Source organism: Aulonocara stuartgranti (assembly GCF_965226115.1).
Source record: "Aulonocara stuartgranti genome assembly, chromosome: 8".
Taxonomy (NCBI): domain Eukaryota; kingdom Metazoa; phylum Chordata; class Actinopteri; order Cichliformes; family Cichlidae; genus Aulonocara; species Aulonocara stuartgranti.
Window position 1 is genome coordinate 21144565 of NC_138959.1, and position 27112 is coordinate 21171676.

Consider the following 27112-nt stretch of genomic DNA (forward strand, 5'->3'; position numbering starts at 1 on the left):
TGATTGTGGTACAGAGTACAGTATTTGTGAGGGTTTTCTGAGCGGTTCTAGAAACTGGTTGGACATACAGAGGATGATGTCACGAGGTTGGAGTGTAATTTTTTATAAACCGAAAAAAACCCTTACTAGTTAAGCAACAATCGTGTATCCATATTGGCACGTTTCTATACATCCAGCTATGTTTCTATTCAACCCTTGCCATTTGAAATGTACGAAAAGTTTAGTAGTACTTAGAATAACACAGGATACAGTGATAGAAGCGATCATCTTAAATCCTATTGACTCAATGGCATTTTTCAACTTTCTATTATTTACTTTCTTTTACTTTAGTACCGAGTATTAGGACTGAGATGTCACCATATTGACACAAGCAACTTTCCAGACGATGCTGATAAAGCTGAAATTAAAAGATGTTGCAACATTACATAATGAGATCCGCTTAGTCATAATTAATATTATGAATTATTGGTGTACACTTCTTTGAAAATCATTGTATTTAATTGCAGCATGTCTATTCCTCGTGGACACACCAGCAGAGGGCAATACTGATCTAGTGATTAAACCGGAACTCTTGAAACACTATTATGTTTCTAAGGGACGAGTTAAAGAGACGTACTTCTTGGTTGACTTCAACACTAACAACAACAAAGGGAACTAAAGAAATTTGTCCTTTTAATTTTATTGCTGTGTTGTTACAGTTAAGGGATCTAATGGTTTCATACTAGAAGCGTTTATTGTTTATTGCACAGCTTATAAGTTTGGCTAGCCTCTTTTGCTAAGGTTAGCTTATGATACGTTAACAGTTTAACCGTTTTTTGTGCTTTAGCTGTGTTTTGTATTTTACTTTAATTGTTGCAAATTGAATTTCCCTGCAGTATCCGCCAGGAGTTCGTCATGAATGTGAATCAGGGGACGGTGGGTAGCGACCCGGTCATTCTGGCCACGGCTGGATACGACCACACTGTCCGCTTCTGGCAGGCCCACAGCGGGATCTGCACCAGGACGGTCCAGCACCAGGACTCAGTATCCTTACCCTGATATATGGAGGCTTACGCAGAATGTGTACTGTCATATTTGAATAATTATAGGTTATGACCATTTATAAATCTCAGGTTTTAAGTTCAAAGTTAATCAGATGTTATCTATAGCTTCTCACAAAAATCCACGTGAACGCAAAAAGTGCTTTTGTTTTAGTTCTGTGTTTATAGATCTTCTATAAACCCTTTAGGGTTTGCCACAGTGGGTTAATTGCCTTCATCTCACATTGTCCCTGGCCTCCTGTTTTGTCACACCAACCCTCTGCATGTCCAAGAATCTCTTCTGTGGTCTTCTTGTTTTCCTCCTGCCTGGCAGCTCCATATTCACACTACACAGGTCTCCTTTACACTATCTCTCTTCTGCATATGTCCAAACCATTTCAGCCTTGCCTCTAACCTGTCTCCAAACCGCTGTCTTTACTCCGAATGAATCTTGAAATCTTCATTTCTGCCACATCCAGCTCTGTCTCATGTCTTTTTGTCAGTGTCACCATCACTAAACCACACATCATAGCAGGTCTCACTACCATCTTATAAACCTTCACTTTCACTCTTGCCACCTTCTGACACTCATCCCCACATTCTCCAGCCTGCCTGCTCACTCTTTGTCATCTCTTGTGGACTGTCTTTTACTTTAGTTGGTTGACTTCAGGTATCCAAACTCAGCTACCTTCACTGTTATGGCTGTCTCTCTCTCATTCACACATGTATTCTGTCTTGCTTCTGCTGACTTTCATTCTTCCTCTCTCCAGACACTCTTCCACTTATTTAACTACAGATCACAACCTTGTCTGTGAACATCATAGTCCACAGAGACTCCGTTCTGATGTCATCTGTTCACCTGACAGTAGTACCCTGACCTTTAAATTTGATGAGCTGTAAAATATTATTGCAGCAACCTACATTGTCCACTTCCTTAACATTTACTCTCAGCAAGTAAATTCCCTCGAGGTCACACCTGACAGAAGTATGATTGCAGCTGCAGGTTGGTTACAATTTTCCCCACAATCCTTTTTCTCATTTCTCACCTTAATGTTACTTTGCTTCATAGTAATGTTTGCATTGTGCTTTCAAGGTTATCAGCATATCCGCATGTACGACTTGAACTCCAACAACCCCAACCCGGTCATCAATTACGATGGAGTTAGCAAGAACATCACATCTGTGGGCTTCCACGAAGATGGACGCTGGATGTACACAGGAGGAGAGGACTGCATGGCTCGCATATGGGATCTGAGGTACTGAAGGACAAGCTCACTGGTCTTTGTTTATTTAATGATCAGCAAACTAAACTCTGATCCCTGCTCTACCTTGTAGGTCAAGAAATCTGCAGTGTCAGAGGATCTTCCAAGTAAACGCTCCAATCAACTGCGTGTGCTTGCATCCTAACCAGGTGAGACACTCAGTACACACAGATGAATCAGGTGAGGCTGTACTCTTGGTTACTATCTGGCCCATTTGCACTTAATGCCGAAGATTTCATTATGTTTTTTTAGGCAGAGTTGATAGTTGGAGACCAGAGTGGAGTGATCCATATCTGGGATCTGAAGACAGACCATAATGAGCAGCTGATTCCAGAGCCGGAGGTCTCAATCAATTCAGTTCACATTGACCCAGATGCGAGTTACATGGCAGCAGTCAACAGCTCGGTCAGTTGCCTAAAAGAATCTGCAGAACATGTGGCGCAGGATAATACATTCACTCTTTTATAGCATGTTATATTAATGAAAACCTTGTCCGTCCGTCCCCCGGCTGTCTTTTACAGGGAAACTGTTATGTGTGGAACCTCGCTGGAGGCATCGGGGATGAAGTGACTCAGCTCATTCCCAAGACCAAGATCCCTGCACACAAACGCTATTCCCTCCGCTGCAAGTTCAGCCCCGATTCCACGTGAGTGAACCTTTTTCTCCCATTTACCCCTCATTTCCCCACCGAAAATACGACTTGACATTTTGCATTCGTCGTCGCTTCCAGGCTGCTGGCCACCTGCTCGGCAGACCAGACGTGTAAGATCTGGAGGACGTCCAATTTCTCACTGATGACGGAGCTCAGCATCAAGAGCAATAATCCGGGAGAAACATCCAGAGGCTGGATGTGGGACTGCGCCTTCTCCGGAGACTCGCAGTATATTGTTACAGGTCCATACAGCAGCACACAGCAACACCAGATCTCTAAACTGAATAAGAGTTGTTAAAGTAAAACATTGCAGTCTATCTGAGGGCTGCAGATTTGAAATGTGGCTGTTTTTAAGATAAAAAGGACGTCTCATTTCTGATTTTGTCCTCATTTGTCATACTAACCCCTGCCATTACATCTGGAATTATGTAAAAGGGGTTTAAAATGGTTTAAACATGGCTGTAAGTTTGTTCTCAGATTATGATTTTTTTTTTAAACTTTTAGACACTTTCATGTAAGGCTAGACATTGCTTTGTTTTAATTCTACTTTTTCACTCACTCCACAGCCTCCTCAGACAACCTGGCTCGCCTGTGGTGCGTGGAAACTGGTGAGATCAAAAGGGAATACAGCGGCCACCAGAAGGCCGTGGTGTGTCTGGCCTTTAATGACAGCGTGCTCGGCTGAGAAGGAGGAGGAAGCAGAAGGAAGAGATAATAGGTTGTCAGACAGGAACTAAAGACTCTTATGAGGATGCCACTCATGTCGCGTATGTCAGCGCCAGTACAACAATCGACTCGGGGAAGCGGGCACAGTGGCCATCTCTGGCACATATGCCGAGCGACACAGCCAAAATAAAAATCTGTAAAGCTAAAATCTGTTTTAATGGACCTATTTTGTTTCCACAGACGTACAGAAAGAAATCTGTCAATGACGAGGCAGACATAATAGTTTGGGGGTTTTTTTTTTAATTCAAATTGCAAAACTCTGTTTTTACAGAGCGCTGTATTTATTGTAAAAAAGACCACATTAATCGCAGGTGCTTTGTGTGTGCAGCAGACTTGTTTAATCTCTTACATGTGCTATGTATGATTTATTTGAATAGCTGTTCTGTTCTTCGTCATGTGGAGGAGGACTGCTGAATAAATGGTGTACAGAAATGTCTTTATACCCAACAGGTTGTGTCTTTTATTCTCAGAACAAAACAGTCACGTTGTAACAGGAACGGTTACACACAGCAGTCCGTTACAGGACATACAGTTAGAGGCATTTACAACAAAAAAGGGGGAGCGGGGGTTCTTTCTTCTTTAATCTCTGAAGCGTGCCACCAGAGAGGGTATTATACATGAAGAGAGTGATGATGGGGATTTGGCGATAACTATGACAGCCCGTCTCCAGCTCAATTCTTTCTCGGAAGGAAGAAAATGGTTTACTGGTGGCTGTATGGCACAAAGGAAACAGTCAAAGCTCGCTTTTGTTCTTGAAGAGGGAGCCAAAAAAAAAAAAAAAAAAAAGGACAACTTTGTTTCCCTGATCTTTTGCCGGGAGGATCGAGAGAGAATGCAGAGTCACTCTGGAAGGTAGTAGAAGCACACAGACACGCAGATGTTGCTGGGGAAGCAGATGTCGATGCAGAAGTAGACCAACCTCTGTTTGCCTGGGCCTGAGAAAATGAGAGGTCATGTGACTCATTAAAAAATACAAATTTAGATTCAAGTGTCACTTGAAAACAAATCATTTAGAAATGCAGTCATTTGCATGAATCATTCATGGTTTAAAAGCAGCCAGATTTAGTTTGGTGTTCAGAATGGGCTCACGTACATGCTGTTGAGGGAGCACACAGTAAAGTACATAAAAAGACTTTCACCCCGTGGAAAGGTCACATTAGGCCACGAATCAGGTTTCAGCCTGACACGCTGCAGCGTTGAGGAGCGGCCGCAGGGCTAATTGAAAAACCTCTCTGCGCGCAGGCTCCGGTGACCCTGACAAATGAGCCCTTGTGTGAAAACTTCAGCATAATTTCTGTTCTGTTCTCCCAATTTGTGACTCAGGTGTCTGGAAAAAAGAATCGATTCATAAATGAGTCTATGAAACTAGTAGGGAACAGTTCTGGGGTGGTTATAGAAAATTCCACTGTTTTCTGAATATTTAAGGGGATCATCATCAGAGTAGAAGACGCCGCGGTGCTCTTTGGTGCAGCTTTGTCAAACAGCATCAGAAATTGCTTTTTAAGCCGAATCTGAAGCGCTTGTGAAACCAGTTTTTATTTGTTCCAAATAAAGACACATTTCATCAAAAATCCAGAGCGTGGTCATGTATTTTGAAATGTACCTGTTCCTAAAGCACTTTAGGTCACCTTCTGTTGTTGCTGTGTGTGACAGTCAACACAAACCGGTTCAGACATTTTTCATGGTGCATGTTTGAGGTATATTCTTTCATATCCCCAAAAAATACTTTTCTCACCACAATTCAGTGAGCTACATACTGAGAGGATAGAGGATAGGATAGAAACAAAGTATCAATCCAGTACCGATACTAAAGCTGGTATCGATACTATTGATATTTGGATGTATTGATACTGATACTATTGATATCCCACCTCTAATAATGCAAAAAGATGTCACACAGTGAAAACATGAGGATTTGTTGACAACAGGTAAAATTCAAAATATATCAGCTTTGTTTTTTCACTAGTTTAACTTTGTTTTCTAAACCTTATCAGAATAATTGTAAACCTTTTTTAACTCAACATTTGACGTTTGAGCCAAAGCAGCCCCCTCACCCTCGGTCCTCCTGGTCCAGTGGACCGACCTGTCCTGACACAGGGCCTGGAGAGGCTCCTCCAGCGAGGACACATTCACCTGACTGGCTGCCAGGACTCCCAGGAACTCCATCTGCCTCTGGGTCTCATTCCCAGACAGCTGGAACTGGCTCTGCCGAGGACAGCACCGCAGTATCAATATCCACAACAAAGAGTTCTTATTTTCAGCGGAAAGTATTTTAATTACTGTGAGGAATCATATTAAACTCATAAAGGAGAAAAAGCGAGAAAAAAAGATGGAAACTTGAGCTCCTATTAGCCTGATATCTGCACTGATGAGGCCAACTTTGAATTTGTGCTCGCATTCACCCCAAACACTGTGCGTAATTGCGCCTCTTACAACTCTGATTGGCTCTGATAACAAACCGCTTAAAGTCCTGTTGTGCTCGAGTAGCTCACACAGCAACCAGTTTTCCTTTTCTGTTAAAAAGAACCAATAAGACCATTGTGCCTCAGCACAAACAAGCCACGTCTGCTAGCCCCAATGTCATAGATTAAATGGCTACAGCAGCTACGTTTGAATACACAGAGCCTGTATGAGATATGTGACACCATGAGACAGGATCACAGAAAAGCAGCTTCTGAGACGAGGAACTTGGGTATTGTGTAAAAAGATGATAAGAAGTCCCTCTCAGTTTACCTCCAAGGTCCCACAACTCATCTCAAGGTCTCCATTCAGCCAGGGCCAGCACCATTCACCTGATCATATTGTCAATTCATAATTAAGAATCAGATAATGACACAGATGAAAACTTTTTAAAGACTGGATGTCAGTGTTCAAGATCCAGGCATTTGTCAACAAGCAGATACACGCTGGCCCTTTAATGCATCAACCTGTATTTTAATCCAAAAAGAAGCGCCTTAAAAGTTGAAAAGCCCTCACACAGAGCGGCCATTGTGCCCAGGCCAGGGCTCGGGCTCGCTGCCGTAACCTCCTGTAAGAATATCCTCGGGCACGCCGAGGGGGCTGAAGGGATCAGATGTGCTGAGGAATTCAGCCATCGGAGTAACAGAGACAGACTATGAGGCTCTTCAAGGCGCTGTACACTTCACCTCTCTCTTTGTGCGGCGTACCCAACAAAGTCATGCAAAACCACCAAGTCCTGGCTCAGTGGTGCAGTGCACTGAAATGCCAGTTCACACATTAGTGCGGCTGCTACCTTAGAAACACCTGGCAGAGCTAAAAGGGCAACTTTTTCTTAATATGCCTGGTGCACTTTGATGTCTCTCGTAATGCAGTAATGCAGTGGGGAAGACCATACTATGTAACATATCCCCTGCCCGCTACCTTGCGTGCCGACTCGTGGAGGACGGAGTTCACATTCTTGTAGTCTGACTGCTCCATCTTTCTCAGGAAGCAGCTCTCCTGGCTGACGGGCTTGTAGCAGATCAGACTCTGAAACACAGAAACACATTTACCCATCATAACTCGCAGATGTTCCCCCTTTTTTCTAATTATTCAGAGTAATTCAAGTCATCTGGACATACATGTTTTATATCAAAGAGCACAGTGGACGTCTGATTCAGCGACGAGGTCACAGAGAAGGTCACCAAGTCATTCTGCTGGTCAACAACTGCTGACTGGTTGATAAGTGCGCCAGTCTGATCTGAAACAGTGAACCTCACAGTCTGCAAAGGCTGAAAAAACAGAGATTTGTAAATCAGAAGTTGGAAAATGTAAACCAGGGCATGATAAGGGAAGGTGTGTGTCATACCTGAGTGTGAGGCTGAGACCTCCCGAAGTGCCCCGTCAAACCCAGGGCGAGGATGGCCAGGAGCAGGCAGGCTGAGAGGCTGACCCAGAATGCCTTGTGCGGGAAGTGGAACAAAGGGGACTCCTCAGGGCCCCCATCCTGAGAACACATGAACCAGCAACAGGCTTTAAAAAAAACCTATTGGATGGTTATTTGGGGTATTTAAATCCCAGGCTGTGGCAGAACAGGAACCCACCCAGCAATAAACTTGTAAACTTGTAATACAACAAAAGTGGGGTCTGTAAGTAACCAACATATCCCAGCTATTTCAAATCTTCCATCTTGTCTGTAACGCGCTTACCGTGCACTCTTCTTCCTCCAGGCAGTTTTCTGAACGCTTCCAGCACCTCACCATCGCTGTGTCCCTTGGCGGCTCCTCACTCGGTCTGCTCCCTTCTCGTAGCTACCGGCATGGAGCGGTGGTCATGACCAGCACTGGACTGAGACTCGGCACACCTGAGCGGCTTCTCTTTTCTTTGTCCTCACAAACCTCACACCTCCCCCTCCCCTCATCCCCTCCTCAGGTCTCACAGATTCCCTCCCCCCAAAAACCGGGGAAAAAAAGTCACGCTTCACCCAAAACTTCCTAACCTCGCCAAACTCAATTTCCAAGTTTTGCCTTCCAGAAATTACCTTCATTTTTTTTTTTATGTCTTCTCTAATGTGGCTTAATACGCCTCTTTAACATGATCCATCTCTTTATTGCCCCTGTCCCCCCACTCCTTTTCCCCCTTGCTCCAACATACACTTACACGAGAGGAACTGGCTTCTCCCCAACAGTCCAAACAATGGACAAAGAGGTAAGGCAGGCACGGGCTGGGAAGCCTCTCTCGTCAGGTGAGGGGTGATATGCTGCCGCTGGTGCTGCATCCAGCCGATGACAGCTCAAGGTGACTGAGGACTTTGAGAGAAGCTCTAAACCTAAAGCAACGAGGAAGTAAGTATGTAAGGTTTGTTTATATAGAGCTTTACAGGAAGCAAGGTCACAAAGTGATTTACAGAATAAGATACAACAACTAAAATGCTACAAACAGATACAAACAGATACAACTAACTAAAGGCATGCCATCACAGGTGGTTCTTGAGTTTCTTTTCAAAGGTATGAACAGCATCCACAGGAGTTAGGTTCAGGAGTAAAGGAGTCTATCTATATCAGCTGTGCACAATCCTCACTGAACAGAGATTGTGACTAATGACACCAGCTGTCAGCCAAGGCAGTAAATTATAATAATCAAGGCATCTACCGCACCGTCTGCCTGGTCCAAACGTTCCACTGTTGAATGCTATCAATTATTAATACTGTTACTCATCCAGGGTAAGGATTTAGCAGAGGGGGCATTTCTGGTTTTAAAAGGAGCTACCTTATTTAAAACAGTGATCATTAAAAGAATGCACAATTGAATTTACATGGCTGTCCAGGGAAGGGGAAAGGCATTATCAGTGTTAAAAACAACAGAAAACCTATGTGCAGAAAGATGATAAAAAATATTTTTCTGTATTTATATGTTAACCAGTAACAGGATTCAAATCGTAAGTGAATAAAAAAAGAACACACAAGTGGCCAGAATAAATGGACTTGATGTTCAGGCCTAGATTAAAAACAGCATGTAAAACGTGTTCTTTGTTGACACACTGTGAGTTTGACACACTGCAAAAGAGAGCCAGAGATTAATAATAACTAATGGTGAAATAAAGATTTATAAACACATTGTGAGTGAAAAAGAAACGCTCAGTGCATCATGGGAGCCCCCAGCAGCCTAGACCACTGCAGCATAATTAAAGGAGGGTTCAGGGTCACCTTATCCAGCCCCAACTATAAGCTTTATCAAAAAAGGTTTTAAGTCTAATCTTAAAAGCAGAGTGGGTGTCTATCTCACGAGCCCAAACGGGAAGTTGGAGGCTCTGCCTCCTATTCTATCTCTAAATAGCCACAAGTAGGCTACCAGTCTGAGTGAAGTGCTCTACTGGGGTGATACAGTACTATGAAGTCTTCAACAAAAGATAAGGCCTGATTATTCAAGCCAGTGATAGGAGAAATATGCTCTCTTTCTAGTCCCTGTGCATGCATTTTAGAGATGTTGTGCAAATGCATGAAAACAATTCGTGTTTACTATGAACACTGAAGGACATGTCCTGGTCAATAGTCTATCAAGCTGATGAATTTTGCTGTAGTATCTTCTACATGAAAATTAAAACCACCCAAAAATAAGAAGTTTCAACAACTTTAAAAGTAATAATCAGGAAATCAGTGAATGTGTTGAAAAACAAGAAACATGAACCAGGCAGAGGGTATGGTAGATCATGTAAAAATAGTTTATTTTTGAGTTTAACATGTGTTTTTTGTATATGATACTTATCCTTAAGGAAAGTCAGACATTTTTTTAAAATGTTAATGTGATTGTTTTATGAAGTAATAAATAACATGACGGATCCAAATATTACTCTTGCACAATCCCTTGAATCTAAATGCAGATATCGGAACATTGTGTTGAGGTCTTAGAATACAGAACAAACAAAGCTCAAGTTCAGCGCCTTTCAGTCTGCTTTTGTCCGTTGGAACAATGATGTAAACCTTATTACTAAACTGTTGACACTTCATGTGTGCTCACCTCTCTTCCAAAGTTTGACTTGTAGTTGCTCAAGAGGTTACATTGCATATCTGGTGAGGGCCTTTATAGTTCACTGACATCTTCTTTTTAAAAAAAGAAAAGGAACACACTCATTTTTGCAGCGTAACTCAACGCTTAAATACATTGAAAAAATACTGAGGATTATTGTTCTCACGCTGTTAATAATCACTTAAAACATATTAAAATTAGGTTTAGCAGATAAAATAAAATATAGATATATATAGCTTTAGTCTCCTGTCCAAGCAGGTAAGTGCTGTTACAGTGCTGAAGCAGCAGAAAACAACACAAAACAAAAAAATTCCCTTTTTAAAAGAAAAAAACAAAACAAAAAACACTGGATCCTGAGTGTTGTGCAGGTTTCTCAGTCTCATCCCTGCAGAGCTGGAAGGAGGTCCGCGATGCTCTCCACATAGTAATCCGGCACCATCCCCTGCCTCTCTGGGCAGCCACTTTTCTGATGGGCTTCGGCATCTGCCACAGTGCTGACCCCCGTGAGGGTTAGAAGGGTCTTCAGGCCGCAGTTGGAGCCCAGCAAGATGTCAGTGTCCAGACGGTCGCCGACCATCAGGCAACGGTCGGCTTTCACACCAAACTGGGAGGCCACACAGTCGAACATGAAGTGGTTGGGCTTCCCAACAGTCCGGGCCTCACGCTGGGCTGCCGTCTCAACGGCCTGAAGCAGACAGCCGGTACCTGAGGGTTAAGAGTGACAGTCAGTAGGTGAGGTGACAGTTTACTCTTTAATCCAACAGAACAGGTCTGTTCAGATTGACAGGAAAGTCAAAAATTGAAAATAAATTGTTGCCAATACACTTAAAAGCCTCTATTCAGGTGTTCTAACATCTGTTTAGGGTTAAACACGGCTGAACAATAAATCCCTTGTGCTGACATCACCCTGAAAACAGTTCTGTGGATTATCTGGCCTAAATAAAAGCAAATAAAAGGTTTTAAAAATGCGTTAAATGGAACAAAGTGCAGAGTAACTGTTTACCTGCGACGGCCTTGCCTCCTTCCAGGGGCAGCCTGGTGTCCCTGTTGGTCCCCACAAACAGACAGCCCTGCTGGGTCAGATACTGCATGGCTCGGTTCAATTTCATGTAACTGAAATGCTCATCGAAACCGACCACCACCGCCTTCACCTCGGGGTCCAAGGTCACGTTGGCCCAGTCAATCGGCTTTCCGCAGATGTGGTCGGGTCCCACCCCGGTCTGCTGGATCCCCACCGCCTCCAGCTCCTGCCTCATCGCGTTGCTTCCTATCAGGTACACTTTGCCCTCCAGCTCGCAGACCGTTTTCAGGTACATAGCGCAGCAGTACGCGGTCCCGAACACTTCATCTTCCGTCACGTCGAAGCCGAGTGCGGTCATTTTATCGGCGTACATTTTCCTGGACTTGGTGCTGTTGTTAGTGACGAAAAACACCCTCTTGCCCTTTTCCTTGAGAAGGTTTATGACTTGAGGCGCTCCGGGAATGGCCTGGTCCCCCCGCCAGATGACGCCGTCGCAGTCGAACAGGATGCTGTCCACAGAGTCCAGTAGCTGCTTCACCAGAGCTCCACTCAGCCGGGTGCATTTTGACACAGACATCGGGGAAGACTGCGGTGAACGGAGCGTGAAGAAATGTAAAAACGGGAAGCTTACTTACTCAAGTAAAGTAGTAGCGCTATGTCAGGAGTCAAAGAGGCGAGTTGTAAATGTTAACCGTTAATAACCGGTCAAAACAACCGGTTTTGGTGTGCTGTGTGAGGAGCTCCGGAGAAGCAGGCTGACGTTCTGACCGCCGAGTGTTGCATCAATGCAACGACTACTTCCGCACCGGCTTAAAGTGACAGGAGCCACACACTAAGAAGTCCGGTCAAACTTCCGCTTTGATAAAATTAAAGTAATAAAATATTTTTTCTTTTTCTTTTTTAATGAGAAGAACAGGTGCTTTATGATGGTGTGAATAACTTAATCAGCAAACACATTTGTTTTCTAACCCACCTTCTGATTTTTTTTAATTGCTATGTTACTTTGTATCGTGGTTTAATAAAGTTTAAGAAAAAAAATCAAAACACTGGATGCTGACGATCAATGACGATCCACAGTTGTTGTGATTCAGTGAAAGTTGTGTGGTGGATGTCAAACATGTAGCCTACTGGTGCACTGCTTTAACCTACACCAAACACTTTTAAAATCCTCGGTTTAAAGTTAGAATGTCAAGCGACCCCCCCACTGTGTTCTTACCGGGTTTTCCATGATGGCTGGAAAGCTATGCTAATGTAAATGTTTATGTAGCTTCACTGATTCACCTGCAGATACAGAATGGTCACATGTCTGTCTTTACATTACAAGTGATCACGCGCGGTGAGTTTCAGCCACCAAAGAGTCCATTCAATTTTTGTTGATAATTTAATTGAATCTTGTTTTTTATTAAAAAATATTTTCATTCCAAGTCTTTATAGCCTATAACAAACTTACACAACAGAAGCTGACCCAAACTCCTTTAAAGACAGCACATTTACATTTCAGGTCTCTAAAAATCCACAGTATCAATACACAAGAAAACTGTGTTAACTAGTATATTACTGTGGGTTGTTAAACTTACAACATTGTTATGTTGGTGTTCATGAAAATGTGTTCCAAACTTGGCAAATGTACGATGATTCAGCTCATAAATAATAACACACTGCTCTCCCCTACATAAGCTCCCTTTATAGGTTAAAAGTATCGGTATCTGCAATACTGCTCTTAATTTACTCGATAACGAAATTTGCAAGATGCACAGCACTGCTGCTGATGAGTAGCAAAATAACTGAATATGTCAGGAAATAGTTCACTAGATATATAAATAAGTAATTAAAATATACATTGACTTAGTTTAAAATGCTCTGTATTTCTATTTTTAAATAATTAATTACACATTTTTAATTCATTCTAGTTTTATTCCAGACCCCAATATACTGAGGCTATGTATTTGCATAATGATCTTAACTGCTTTCATAGAGAAAGACCTTATAAAAAGCCTTATAATTTAACTTATAACTTTCTTACAAGTGTGGTGTATATTGTCAACATAAGAATGTACCGCATTAGGATTTGATGCCACATTTGACCTCCGACCTTTTGTTCTGACTTGTCATACAGACTATCCGGTTGTTCAGTGATGACGCGACGAATCCTGATCTGGGTCTAAAGTAGTCTGCGTTTAATATGGCTTTTGTGTTGTTAACATGTTTAATGTTATGTATTTTCTTCTATTTGATCTCAAAAAGCTCCTAAAACAGTCAGTGATCACTGTTGACCTCCCTCGGCTTTTATTACCGCTAATCATTTATTTAAGCTCAGTTTTTAAAACCTTAGGATGTAACTACAGCCCAGCCCATGCAGCAGTATATGAATGACTAACCCCGTATTGTGGATGGATTATCTCAGTTGTTCTCCTGGCTGAAGTTTGGTTCTTTTACAGCATCCTGCCATGCGATTACATTTGTTCATGACCACCGAGAACACTCACGTTAACTTTTATCGAGTGGAAAAAAAGGTAGCTTGTTTATATTATGCTAACATAGCTGTGTCGCTAGCAGTCACGTAACACATCATTATATACCAGCTAGCCCAACTTCAGTAACCCTACAAACGTCATTGCTGTTTAGTTTTCTGTCTTCATTTATGCTGGAAGTGATAGCAGAGCTGTACATTTTAATTTGTTTCCAAAACCCCGCAGTCAGGACATGCTATATTGTATTTAGATAGAAGCTAGCGAGCTAACTCCCTGCTAACTTCTAACTCCGTTAAATGTCATAAATTCCGTTTTCATGGATGCCTGGATGCCAAACTCAATTGTTACACCTGGTAGAGCAGAACGCTGATCATTTTATTAAAGATGAAAGACTTTAGACAGTGTCAGTTTTGGCCGGCGGTCATAGGTTCTGTCCAATAATATGACGCGAGACTGGAGTAAAAGACATCGATGGATTGGCACTTTATTAAAGAAGGCGCATGATAACAGCACAAACACTGACTACAACTAAACAAAATGGCTTCCTTTTATACTCTACCTTTTCAGGTGAGCATCTGGAATAGCCCAAGTATGGGGGTTAACTAATCAAAATGAACACATAACCCTCCACACAAACACACGTACAATAACATTAAAGCACATCACAAACATATACATATTTCCAACACATACTATAAACAAACCAATAACATAAGCTTCACCCATTTCTATCTAAATTAAAACCCTCTTTAACCACACTCCCTAACCCGGCACACTGGTCTGTTCCAAGAGCTCTTAAACAGGTGATTGAGCCGCTTTCACTCTTTTGCTCCACATCCTGCAAGAAGCAACCAGGACAGGTGAGTACCTTTACAAGTTCTCATTTCACATATGTTTAGGTTATTGATAAATGATTAACTGCAAGCAGCTCTAACTTTGGCTCTTCTCCGACACAGGTAGGATGGCCAGTAGTGATGGGCAGATGAAGCCCCATGAAGCACTGAAGCTTTTCATCCAATTGGTTCACCCCAACGCGAAGCTTCATGAAGCTTCATTTGCTCTAGCAGGACACCTACTGGACGTAAAAATAATAGCTGGCATGAATTTGAAGAGTGTGGCATTTTGCACACAGCCTGTAAATGTCAACAACAAAAGGAGTGTGTAAAACATGTATATTGTAGTGATGGCAGTATACTGTGTATATTTATAGTGGCAGTATGGGAAATGATTATTTGGAAATGCTTGAAATGGAAATGATCATTTACTGTGAGGTGAGGTGTGGTTGGGGTGTGGACAGTAGTTGTGCTTTTGTAACGTTGAGGTATGGACAGCTACAGCCTCAGTCCTGCCCGTTCACATTTTATTCTATAAAAACTACATTTTCACTGCTTTTATGACCTTTTTAGTGGGGAGAACATAGCTAGGATTTAATGATTTAACAAATCTTTTGAATCCTTTGTCCTCCACAATGCTAAATGGCTGGGAGTCCTCAATCACCATGCTAACCAGGTCTTCATCTATTTGAGATTGTTCTCCTGAGGAAAGACAATAAAGATAAAGCACAAATATAAATATCACACACGTAACTTATAACAGTTGTATAATATTGTTATATCATTTAGTAACATTACTGCATGCTATATTATCATTGCATTTGATGGCTCACCTGGTCTTGCTCCACAATCGGTGTTCCCCTTATTCTCATGCAAAGCTCTGTAGTGCCTAAGCATGGATGAGGTGTTGTTGTTATATCCCAGCTCCCTGGCACATAGCAAACACTTCACCTTGTACAAAAGTCAAGACAGCTCAACATAAATTGTATTGCACCATCAGTATTATGAAAATACATCTTCTGTAGAAATTTACATACCTTGTTGGGAGGAATAAGATCAAAATGTTCCCACACAGGGGAGGACATCCTCCTCTTCTTAGCTGGCTCCATTCTCTCCTGACTTTCTCTCCTCACTCTCATAAACCTCCAAACTGTCTCCAAACTCTCACTAACCGCAACTCTCCATCAAACACCCACATTTTTGAATGAAGTCTGAGGGGTTTATATCGCTGTCATATCTCGTGGCAAAGTTCGAACCACTTCATGAACCAGTCACGTGGTACAGCCGGGCAGCGAGGCTTCGGACGTCATCATTTTCAGCTCCTCCCATAAATGAAGCAAGCCTCGATACGCGCTTCGCGGAAACGCCCCCTCCATTACTCGACACACGCTCCGAAGCCTCGATACAGAACGTCCCATCACTAATGGCCAGTCCCACTGTCTCTTTTCTGTTACAAGCTGTCAATTTAATTGTATGTCAAATAACCTAATAAAAGACTCCATAAGAACTAATGTGTTTTCTTTATTACCCCATTTTAAATTCCCAATCCAACAATTTATTATTAACAATACCAACCAGGTAATGGAACCCCTGGTCCCCATTACAGACAGTTTTTCAACTCTCAGTAATGCCATAGTGATCGCTTGATATATGGACCTGCAGCGGAGTTTAGGTCCAGACACGGCTAGTGACGTCAGACTGAACGACCGGATAGTGAGGGTCAAAAAGATGATAATGTTATTTAGAGCTATGTTCCTTACTGCCATTGGCAACATTTAGGAGATTATATACCAATATATGTGGATTCTAATATCACATATCCTGTCATCCTGTGTCTCTGTGAGGTCAGAGGTCCAATTTACAAATAACCTACTCCTACATAAAGTTTGTGTAATCAGAGTAAAACCTCTGCCATATTTTAATACAGTAGTTGCTACTAAAATGTTTGATTTTGAATAGAAGACAAACACACATGTTCAGTGTAGGCTGAAAATGTACAAACAAAGTCATGTTCATGTTACCAGAAAAATGTGTGCAGGTATAACATAAAAACTAAGGTTAACCAAACATAACTTAATTTCGTGCAACCGATTACAATAATTTTTTTATGTTTATCCCACTGATTAGTTTGTTTTCAGTGTAGGCTGAAAATGTACACATTTGTGTGACAATGAAAACATGCAATATTCACAATATAATCTTTTTAGGACTTTATTAATGAATAAAAAAAAAAATCAATTTGGAATGCCCAATAAGATCGCAGGGCTCGCAAAATCGCCCGTCGGGCTATATGATAACCCGACGGGCGGGGCTGAGATAGATTTTGGTCGCCCGACCGGAGATATCGCTAGCTCCGGGACGTCGGGCTAGAGATTTTTGATTATTTGGACCGAAGTACTCACACACACGCCCGCACTCAGTGCCATACACTCTCTTTATTTTGCTGGCCAGCTAATACCCTTGTTTGTTTTTTTTTTGTTTGCATTCACAAAGACTATCCAAAGACATTTTGGTTATTGTCAAATAGACACTCTCTGATTACGGACTGAGGAGGTTGTGGTGTTACAACCCCAGGACTGAGAAAAAGGACTCTTTACATAATATATTCACTTGTCTCCTGGTTAGGAGAAGTGACTATTGATGGAAATATTTTCTTCTTCTTGTCTTTGTTTACATTGTATCCCAGAGAAGTTTTAAGTTGTTCAGGTTGAAACATTTGCACTTAAAGTCAGTTAAGTTTCCTTTGATATATCAGTGTCAAGCTGATGTTTAAGAGGGTATGTTAAGGACAGGTGTGCTCCAGTCCATCAATCCTTTAAAGTGCTGGACACCGATGGTAAATTGCCATCAGACCCTAAATAAATCGTCCTCTGCTGTTATCCATATTGCTTCACTCATTCTTTGGTGAGTAGACGTATTGGTTACAGTGGTACCTGCAGTGTCTTAACTATTAAACAAGCTAATGTAGGGCCGGGATATGACTAGTTTGTTGAAACATGTCTGCTGCCAATGTGACTGCTCACACACGGTAACATTACCAGCACATAGCCACAGCCGCTATAAACATGCTGAAAGGTCAATCTAGCTTCTGTAGTCAGCAGCTGGAAGACTCAACACAGACCCAAGATTCAGTGTAATGGTTATCTAAATGTTGTGTGTCCTGTTTGTAAGCCCAGAAAAAGAAATGAAATAAAATGACGACCTTGAGCTTCAAGCTAATGTTTTCTGTCTTCATTTATGTTGGAAGTGATAACAGAGCTGTACGTTTTAATTTGTTTCCAAAACCCCGCAGTCAGGACATGCTATATTGTATTTAGATAGAAGCTAGCGAGCTAACTCCCTGCTAACTCCGTTAAATGTCATAAATTCGGTTTTCATGGATGCCTGGATGCCAAACTCAATTGTTACACCTGGTAGAGCAGAACGCTGATCATTTTATTAAAGATGAAAGACTTTAGACAGTTTTTCAACTCTCAGTAATGCCATAGTGATCGCTTGATATATGGACCTGCAGCGGAGTTTAGGTCCAGACACGGCTAGTGACGTCAGACTGAACGACCGGATAGTGAGGGTCAAAAAGATGATAATGTTATTTAGAGCTATGTTCCTTACTGCCATTGGCAACATTTAGGAGATTATATACCAATATATGTGGATTCTAATATCACATATCCTGTCATCCTGTGTCTCTGTGAGGTCAGAGGTCAAATTTACAAATAACCTACTCCTACATAAAGTTTGTGTAATCAGAGTAAAACCTCTGCCATATTTTAATACAGTAGTTGCTACTAAAATGTTTGATTTTGAATAGAAGACAAACACACATGTTCAGTGTAGGCTGAAAATGTACACATTTGTGTGACAATGAAAACATGCAATATTCACAATATAATCTTTGTAGGACTTTATTAATGAATAAAAAAAAAATCAATTTGGAATGCCCAATAAGATCGCAGGGCTTGCAAAATCGCCGGGGCTGAGATAGATTTTGGTCGCCCGACCGGAGATATCGCTAGCTCCGGGACGTCGGGCTAGAGATTTTGCGAGCCCCGAGTTGTGTATTAGTTGACAAAAAATAAATAAAACCCCAATAATCTGACAATTCCCTGAGCAAGCACTCGGCGACAGTGGGGAGGAAAAACTTTCTTTTAAAAGCAAGAAACCTCCGGCAGAACCAGGCTCAGTGAGGGACGGCCATCTGCCTCGACCGGTCGTGGGATTTTTAAAGTGACTCATTGGATGTGAAATAAATTAGCTTGTTTGAATCGTTTGTTGTTAGCCAATTTAAAGAGTCACTTTGATGTCAACTAATACACTTAAACTGTCCAAATAATTTTAAATAATAATTTTGCAGGCAGTTGGAGTGGTCAGAAGCACTTGGTATGGACATCAAGTTGTTATTAAGTTCTGTTTTTCCTGAGAATTTCATTTTTTTTGCACTTTAAGTTGTTATTAAGTTTCTCAAGCTCTTTGTTTTCCCTGAGCATTTCATTGTTTTTGCACTTTAAAGTCTTATTAATTTCCTCGAGCTCTTTGTTTTCCTTGAGCATTTTCTTCTTTTTGTATTTTAAGTTGTTATTAATTTCCTCGAGCTCTGTGTTTTCCTTGAGCATTTTCTTCTTTTTGTATTTTAAGTTGTTATTAATTTCCTCGAGCTCTGTGTTTTCCTTGAGCATTTTCTTCTTTTTGTATTTTAAGTTGTTATTAATTTCCTCGAGCTCTGTGTTTTCCTTGAGCATTTTCTTCTTTTTGTATTTTAAGTTGTTATTAATTTCCTCGAGCTCTGTGTTTTCCTTGAGCATTTTCTTCTTTTTGTATTTTAAGTTGTTATTAATTTCCTCGAGCTCTGTGTTTTCCTTGAGCATTTTCTTGTTTTTGTATTTTAAGTTGTTATGAAGTTCCTCAAGCTCTGTGCTCTTCTTTAGGATTTCACTGTATTTGTAGTTTAAGTTCTTATTCTGTCCCTCGAGCTCTGTGTTCTTTCTCAGGATTTCATCAATTTTGTATTTTATGATGTTAGAAAGTTCCACAAGCTCTGAGTTCTTGCTTAGCATTTCATTGCAAATGTGCTGCGCGCCTGAGTGTTGTTTTATCAGTTTTTCCCTTTCTCCTTCTAGTTCCATGATTTTCTCCTTCATTTCATTAGAACATGCGTGTAGCTGTAGATTTTTCCTTTCTAAGTCTTGGAGAATAACTTGTGTCTTTTTCTGCATTTTTTCCTGTTGCTGTTTCTCTTGAAGAAACTCTTTGTTTTTCTCCAGGGCTTCATCAAGTTTTAGGTGAAGCTGCAGATTCTTGTTCTCAGTGTCTTTGAGATTCCCATAGAGCTCCTGATTAATAGCTTCTGTTTGTTGAAGCTGGTAGGACATTTTTCTTAACTGGTCGCAGTTCTGCTTGTTTGTTGTCATCAGGCTTGCAATATGCTGCGGATCTTCAATAAAGATTATTTCCCAGCCCTTATTTACAATATCTACACTGGGCAGGTTTTGTGTATTTTTATTTTCTTCGTCTTGCTGGTTTATGAGACTTTCATCGTGAAACATTTCTGCATTTCTGTGCAGTGCTTCATTAAGCTTTACTTGCAAGACTTTGTTTTGTTTCTTCATGGTCTGAAGTTTACATTCCATTTTTTTCTCCTTTCTTTCCTGTTGTTTCTTCTCTTGAAGCAACTCTTTGTTTTTTTCCTGGGCTTTATCAAGTTTTGCTTCCATCTCCAGGTTCTTAAACTCAGTGTCTTCGAGTTTCCCACAGAGCTCCTGATTAATATCTTCTTTTTCTTCGAGCAGGTGGGACATTTGTCTTAATTCAGCACGGTTGTGTTTGTTTTCTGTCATCAAGTTTAAAATCTTCTCCTGTGCTCGATTAAATAGTATTTTCCAGCCCTCATTTATATTATCCACATTGGGCTGCCTTCGATTATTTTCTTTTTCTCGTTGGTTCTTGACAAATTCATTATGCCTTTCTTCCAACTGGTTATTTAGGGCCTCCATGTGTCTGCACTTCTCTACAAGCTGAATTTTCTCTGCCTGGATTTGTTCAATCATGTTGTGTAGATTTTGGTTTTCCTGCCTACTTTCAGCTAATGCCCTTTGGATGGATGGACCCTCGAGCAGAGGGCCAGCGTAAGCTTGTTGTTTTTTGCTGTGTTTTCTCTGAGACATGTTGGAATCTTAGTAAAACAACTGTGTAAATGATCCAACTGTTTCAAAATGTTTCTCAGGTTTATGTTTGAATGCTGCGAACACGAGTGCTGCGAATAAACTGACTAAAAGTTTGCAGTTCTCACCCCTATTTATACCTTTCGAATGGATCACATGCCTTTGATCTGCATGCACGCTATATGATGTCATAGGGCTTTGGAGTGTGATGTCACGGGGGTGGGCGTGGAAAGGATTTTGGCCCGATCCGCCATTTTGGGGGTCTAAACAAAGCGCTCACTCACATGTTAGTCGTGTTTTCTCCTCAAGCTCCGCCCCCTGGAAAGGAAAAATCGGCTGCACTGTCCGCCATTTTGTTTCTCGCTTTGGAAAATCTACTATCATCTGGAGTTTTACAGTTGAAGGTAAATAAGATTTTAAAGCTAACACACCAGTGAGAAAGAGTGTAGACCCTTTATATATGTGGACTTTTACTGGGCTGTTTATCAAAAACCATGAAAGGCCAATGTTAGGCTCCAGTTAGCAAATGGTAACCGAAATTATGCGATAAGCAAATTAGTAATTAACATATATAATGTGAGTTAATATTGTTTGTATATTCTTTCAGTCTAAATTAACAGACTATTACAAACTTGCATCGGTGTCTGTAGTAAGTGGTGGTACCTGCTGTGTCTTAACCATTAAACAAGCTAATGTAGGGCCGGGATATGACTAGTTTGTTGAAACATGTCTGCTGCCAATGTGACTGCTCACACACGGTAACATTACCAGCACATAGCCACAGCCGCTATAAACATGCTGAAAGGTCAGTCTAGCTTCTGTAGTCAGCAGCTGGAAGACTCAACACAGACCCAAGATTCAGTGTAACGGTTATCTAAATGTTGTGTGTCCTGTTTGTAAGCCCAGAAAAAGAAATTAAATAAAATGACGACCTTGAGCTTCAAGCTAATGTAAGCGTAATGCTATAGCATAAAGCGACTAATGCAATGATGAGGTTGTTAAATTAGTAAAAATACAGTAAATATATCCAACATGAATCATTTATATTTTTGGTCTAAACATAATTAAGTCTCACGCCTTTCACTTGTTTTAGAAGGATGTTCAGTTTTTTAAAACCAGTCATATCAAAATAACAAAACAGTAAGTGGGTCTAAAGTGGGTCTATTTAGGGCATGACACCTATGCAGTACTCATTAGGAGAGGAAGTGCATGACGTGGGGCTTTATTTCATGTTCTGGGGCAGTGAATGTAATGTACTGTACACACAAAAACAAATTATTTTAACTGATTTATAGAGAGACTGAGAGGAGGGCTTAAAGAGATAAAAATAATGACAATATAAATATGTTAAATTTATTTTTTCTGTAAAGGTATATGGTGCTTATCCCTGCTGAAGGGCAGATTGGTGTTGCTTCAGAGCAATTCTCTAGCGCTGTTACGTAGAGGTGTTACAGTTAAGGTTTTAATAACATTATTTTATTTACTAGTGAAGATTTGCATATGTTATCTCACATTCTGTAAGGTAAATTTTCTGGAAAGGTCAAATTAACTAATTTAACTAAGTATTAATGAAAGACCTCGATGTGTATATGACAATAATAGATGTAGTTTCTGGGTCATTTGGCAGAACTGCAAAATGGCCAGAAGGAGGCAACTGCTGTGGTTGCAAACAGGCTTTGGGTGGTATGGAAGTAAGGGCAACTATGGAACTGCTCAGCAACATGGGACCCATAGCTAATAAATAGTAATATGACAAAAAATAACAACTTTGTGTGGATGTAACCTTGTGAGATTTGACATTTTGACAGCATTTTTATGTGACAACTTCTCTTTTTAGATAAATGCAGAGTTTAAGCGCATTACCACCATGCCACTGCAGTCCAGATTACTCTCGCAGATAGATGTGCTATCTGACAAACTAATAAAGGTCTTCAAAAGGCGAGGAGGACAAATAGGAAGAAGACTTCAGAACATTCTGGAGCCCATGGCCCAGGTAAGAAAAAAATTAATTTGTGTATACACTTTAGGGAAAATAATAATTTTAACAAAATGCTGCTTGTCACTCTATGCCAGGAGTATGTTGAAAATCACCTGGGATTTTCACAATTTACCATGGGTGCGTTTTTTGTTTTTTGTTTTACCTGCATTAGAACTGTGTGTGGAGTTCATAGTTGAACACCTCTCTATGCTCTGACAGTATTCTGCTTCTTTGCATGGAGATTTCACTTCATGCATTACCTTTTTAAGCATTCTGAGGACTCAAATCAGTTGCTGTAATGAATCCATTTTTGTTCACCTAATGTGTTAATGTTAACATTTTTTGGAATAGTGACACAGATTAAAATAAGATTTGGTATAATGTTCTTTGACTAGTGTTCTGTTTAATTAAATTTCGGAATTCTGCATTTTCTAGGCCACAGATGAAGCCATTATCCAACGATCTAATAAGGAAACAACCATGGGAATTTACATCATAAAGTCAAGAGATGGCAGGATTATCCCCTGAGGACATCGGGATAATCCTTGAAGGTCAGAGAGTCTGGCAGGATTTGGATAACTATACCCTAGCAGCTGCAATGCTGTTTGGACTAATGTACACTTTGAACCTCACCTACCCACTGGAAAAGTATACCTTCGAGGTATTATAGAAACTGGTTATGGAGCTCAAAAGGAACAGCCTTTCAAAGAAGGCCCAGGTTCTCAGGACCAGACTGTACGATTGAACAGTTTTCCAGTTATGATGTGGGAACAACATGTTTACCTCTTCGAATATGTGCCATCCTTTCTTTTAAGCCAGCACTGGTAAAGTTTTCACTTTTCAAGCCATGGCTCGTTTAAAAAAAAAATTCAAACTTTGAATGTCCATTTTTCTCAATGGAAATGGTGCCTTGCACCAATTTCACCAGTTTGCAATTTTTTTCCCAAGGTGCACCGCTACAAACAGATTGCATCGTCTAGTATAGTGATTGTGATGTTTAGTGATAGAAGCAAGCCAATACTAATCAAGCCAATACTAATCAGTTTAGGTCTCTTGGTTTTGTGCCTGTGGGTTATAATGTTATTTTAAGTCTCTTCTTTGTGTCATTTTAATAATTACACCCCTGTTGCCATATTACCTTATGGCTCTTACATTTAAAAAACTATTTTTTACATAAGCGCGATGTCATAAGGCCCCACAATGTTGAATTCAGGTTACAGCAGATAACTTTGAGGAATGTTGTGGAATGTTTTTCAAGAGATGCATTGTACAAATATGACTCATGTATATTTTGGAAGCCTGAATTGAAAGTCCATTGTTACAACTGTGTAGTATTTTCAAAGATACAGGTCATTGTTCAAAAATGTTTTGCTTATTTCTTTGATTGAAGAGAAAGTGTACAGTACATACAGTAAGATCAGCCTTAATTTAGTTTTATTTATTGAACACTCAATTATATATTAGATTATATATTATATATTAGAAATTTGTTATAAAATAAAATAAGCTTACCATAAAATAATCTTGTCACTATACCACATAGTAGTCCAATACAATTAACACAAAAAGTTCATGTCTGATAAACAAGTGGTTTCTATAAATATTTGACCGGAATGAAAAACATAACAACAACATAACAAAGTCATGTTCATGTTACCAGAAAAATGTGTGCAGGTATAACATAAAAACTAAGGTTAACCAAACATAACTTAATTTCGTGCAACCGATTACAATAATTTTTTTATGTTTATCCCACTGATTAGTTTGTTTTCAGTCTAGGCTGAAAATGTACACATTTGTGTGACAATGAAAACATGCAATATTCACAATATAATCTTTGTAGGACTTTATTAATGAATAAAAAAAAAATCAATTTGGAATGCCCAATAAGATCGCAGGGCTCGCAAAATCGCCGGGGCTGAGATAGATTTTGGTCGCCCGACCGGAGATATCGCTAGCTCCGGGACGTCGGGCTAGAGATTTTGCGAGCCCCGAGTTGTGTATTAGTTGACAAAAAATAAATAAAACCCCAATAATCTGACAATTCCCTGAGCAAGCACTCGGCGACAGTGGGGAGGAAAAACTTTCTTTTAAAAGCAAGAAACCTCCGGCAGAACCAGGCTCAGTGAGGGACGGCCATCTGCCTCGACCGGTCGTGGGATTTTTAAAGTGACTCATTGGATGTGAAATAAATTAGCTTGTTTGAATCGTTTGTTGTTAGCCAATTTAAAGAGTCACTTTGATGTCAACTAATACACTTAAACTGTCCAAATAATTTTAAATAATAATTTTGCAGGCAGTTGGAGTGGTCAGAAGCACTTGGTATGGACATCAAGTTGTTATTAAGTTCTGTTTTTCCTGAGAATTTCATTTTTTTTTGCACTTTAAGTTGTTATTAAGTTTCTCAAGCTCTTTGTTTTCCCTGAGCATTTCATTGTTTTTGCACTTTAAAGTCTTATTAATTTCCTCGAGCTCTTTGTTTTCCTTGAGCATTTTCTTCTTTTTGTATTTTAAGTTGTTATTAATTTCCTCGAGCTCTGTGTTTTCTTTGAGCATTTTCTTCTTTTTGTATTTTAAGTTGTTATTAATTTCCTCGAGCTCTGTGTTTTCCTTGAGCATTTTCTTCTTTTTGTATTTTAAGTTGTTATTAATTTCCTCGAGCTCTGTGTTTTCTTTGAGCATTTTCTTCTTTTTGTATTTTAAGTTGTTATTAATTTCCTCGAGCTCTGTGTTTTCCTTGAGCATTTTCTTCTTTTTGTATTTTAAGTTGTTATTAATTTCCTCGAGCTCTGTGTTTTCTTTGAGCATTTTCTTGTTTTTGTATTTTAAGTTGTTATGAAGTTCCTCAAGCTCTGTGCTCTTCTTTAGGAGTTCACTGTATTTGTAGTTTAAGTTCTTATTCTGTCCCTCGAGCTCTGTGTTCTTTCTCAGGATTTCATCAATTTTGTATTTTATGATGTTAGAAAGTTCCACAAGCTCTGAGTTCTTGCTTAGCATTTCATTGCAAATGTGCTGCGCGCCTGAGTGTTGTTTTATCAGTTTTTCCCTTTCTCCTTCTAGTTCCATGATTTTCTCCTTCATTTCATTAGAACATGCGTGTAGCTGTAGATTTTTCCTTTCTAAGTCTTGGAGAATAAGTTGTGTCTTTTTCTGCATTTTTTCCTGTTGCTGTTTCTCTTGAAGAAACTCTTTGTTTTTCTCCAGGGCTTCATCAAGTTTTAGGTGAAGCTGCAGATTCTTGTTCTCAGTGTCTTTGAGATTCCCATAGAGCTCCTGATTAATAGCTTCTGTTTGTTGAAGCTGGTAGGACATTTTTCTTAACTGGTCGCAGTTCTGCTTGTTTGTTGTCATCAGGCTTGCAATATGCTGCGGATCTTCAATAAAGATTATTTCCCAGCCCTTATTTACAATATCTACACCGGGCAGGTTTTGTGTATTTTTATTTTCTTCGTCTTGCTGGTTTATGAGACTTTCATCGTGAAACATTTCTGCATTTCTGTGCAGTGCTTCGTTAAGCTTTACTTGCAAGACTTTGTTTTGTTTCTTCATGGTCTGAAGTTTACATTCCATTTTTTTCTCCTTTCTTTCCTGTTGTTTCTTCTCTTGAAGCAACTCTTTGTTTTTTTCCTGGGCTTTATCAAGTTTTGCTTCCATCTCCAGGTTCTTAAACTCAGTGTCTTCGAGTTTCCCACAGAGCTCCTGATTAATATCTTCTTTTTCTTCGAGCAGGTGGGACATTTGTCTTAATTCAGCACGGTTGTGTTTGTTTTCTGTCATCAAGTTTAAAATCTTCTCCTGTGCTCGATTAAATAGTATTTTCCAGCCCTCATTTATATTATCCACATTGGGCTGCCTTCGATTATTTTCTTTTTCTCGTTGGTTCTTGACAAATTCATTATGCCTTTCTTCCAACTGGTTATTTAGGGCCTCCATGTGTCTGCACTTCTCTACAAGCTGAATTTTCTCTGCCTGGATTTGTTCAATCATGTTGTGTAGATTTTGGTTTTCCTGCCTACTTTCAGCTAATGCCCTTTGGATGGATGGACCCTCGAGCAGAGGGCCAGTGTAAGCTTGTTGTTTTTTGCTGTGTTTTCTCTGAGACATGTTGGAATCTTAGTAAAACAACTGTGTAAATGATCCAACTGTTTCAAAATGTTTCTCAGGTTTATGTTTGAATGCTGCGAACACGAGTGCTGCGAATAAACTGACTAAAAGTTTGCAGTTCTCACCCCTATTTATACCTTTTGAATGGATCACATGCCTTTGATCTATATGATGTCATAGGGCTTTGGAGTGTGATGTCACGGGGGTGGGCGTGGAAAGGATTTTGGCCCGATCCGCCATTTTGGGGTCTAAACAAAGCGCTCACTCACATGTTAGTCGCGTTTTATCCTCAAGCTCCGCCCCCTGGAAAGGAAAAATCGGCTGCACTGTCCGCCATTTTGTTTCTCGCTTTGGAAAATCTACTATCATCTGGAGTTTTACAGTTGAAAGTAAATAAGATTTTAAAGCTAACACACCAGTGAG

The 27112-nt window shown here is 40.3% G+C and overlaps 3 protein-coding genes and 1 long non-coding RNA gene across 5 annotated transcripts; 2 read left to right on the forward strand and 2 right to left on the reverse strand.

The window, feature by feature from the left end:
- The first annotated feature begins 593 nt into the window (after positions 1-593).
- Positions 594-4106, forward strand: mlst8 (MTOR associated protein, LST8 homolog). 2 transcript variants are annotated; one of them, XM_082544540.1, is made up of 9 exons: positions 594-697; positions 876-1023; positions 1971-2022; positions 2113-2275; positions 2355-2430; positions 2534-2686; positions 2803-2927; positions 3012-3175; positions 3500-4106. In XM_082544540.1, exons 2-9 carry the CDS (start codon positions 895-897, stop codon positions 3616-3618), a joined length of 981 nt encoding a protein of 326 aa, XP_082400666.1. In that variant the 5' UTR covers positions 594-697; positions 876-894; the 3' UTR covers positions 3619-4106. The 2 variants fall into 2 exon arrangements, with proteins under 2 accessions (XP_082400666.1, XP_082400665.1); XM_082544539.1 differs by having other exon boundaries at positions 605-780.
- Positions 4107-4201: 95 nt separating this feature from the next.
- On the reverse strand, positions 4202-8627 carry bricd5 (BRICHOS domain containing 5). Its single transcript, XM_082544541.1, has 7 exons — positions 8562-8627; positions 7808-8427; positions 7468-7605; positions 7241-7390; positions 7041-7148; positions 5714-5864; positions 4202-4594 (listed from the first exon to the last, which is right to left on the reverse strand). The coding sequence occupies exons 2-7, from the start codon at positions 7859-7861 to the stop codon at positions 4500-4502; spliced, it is 696 nt and encodes a 231-aa protein (XP_082400667.1). The 5' UTR covers positions 7862-8427; positions 8562-8627; the 3' UTR covers positions 4202-4499.
- A 1169-nt stretch (positions 8628-9796) lies between these two features.
- Positions 9797-11972, reverse strand: pgp (phosphoglycolate phosphatase). The gene is made up of 2 exons (XM_082543088.1): positions 11128-11972; positions 9797-10829 (listed from the first exon to the last, which is right to left on the reverse strand). Exons 1-2 carry the CDS (start codon positions 11720-11722, stop codon positions 10504-10506), a joined length of 921 nt encoding a protein of 306 aa, XP_082399214.1. The 5' UTR covers positions 11723-11972; the 3' UTR covers positions 9797-10503.
- Positions 11973-18420: 6448 nt separating this feature from the next.
- Positions 18421-27066, forward strand: LOC309712513. The gene is made up of 3 exons (XR_014278311.1): positions 18421-21011; positions 22445-22600; positions 23021-27066. It is a non-coding gene; the product is annotated as an uncharacterized lncRNA (long non-coding RNA).
- The last annotated feature ends 46 nt before the right edge of the window (positions 27067-27112 follow it).

Bases quoted from the DNA above. Each gene is read 5' to 3' on its own strand.
- mlst8 (XM_082544540.1), top strand. From the start codon at position 895: ATGAATGTGAATCAGGGGACGGTGGGTAGCGACCCGGTCATTCTGGCC. The intron at 1,024-1,970 runs GTATCCTTACCC...ATTTACTCTCAG, and splicing joins CGGTCCAGCACCAGGACTCA to CAAGTAAATTCCCTCGAGGT. The intron at 2,276-2,354 runs GTACTGAAGGAC...TCTACCTTGTAG, and splicing joins GCTCGCATATGGGATCTGAG to GTCAAGAAATCTGCAGTGTC.
- bricd5 (XM_082544541.1), bottom strand. From the start codon at position 7,861: ATGGTGAGGTGCTGGAAGCGTTCAGAAAACTGCCTGGAGGAAGAAGAG. The intron at 7,391-7,467 runs GTATGACACACA...CTGTTTTTTCAG, and splicing joins GGTCTCAGCCTCACACTCAG to CCTTTGCAGACTGTGAGGTT. The intron at 5,865-7,040 runs GTAGCGGGCAGG...TGTCCTCGGCAG, and splicing joins TCCACGAGTCGGCACGCAAG to AGCCAGTTCCAGCTGTCTGG.
- pgp (XM_082543088.1), bottom strand. From the start codon at position 11,722: ATGTCTGTGTCAAAATGCACCCGGCTGAGTGGAGCTCTGGTGAAGCAG. The intron at 10,830-11,127 runs GTAAACAGTTAC...CTTAACCCTCAG, and splicing joins AGGAGGCAAGGCCGTCGCAG to GTACCGGCTGTCTGCTTCAG.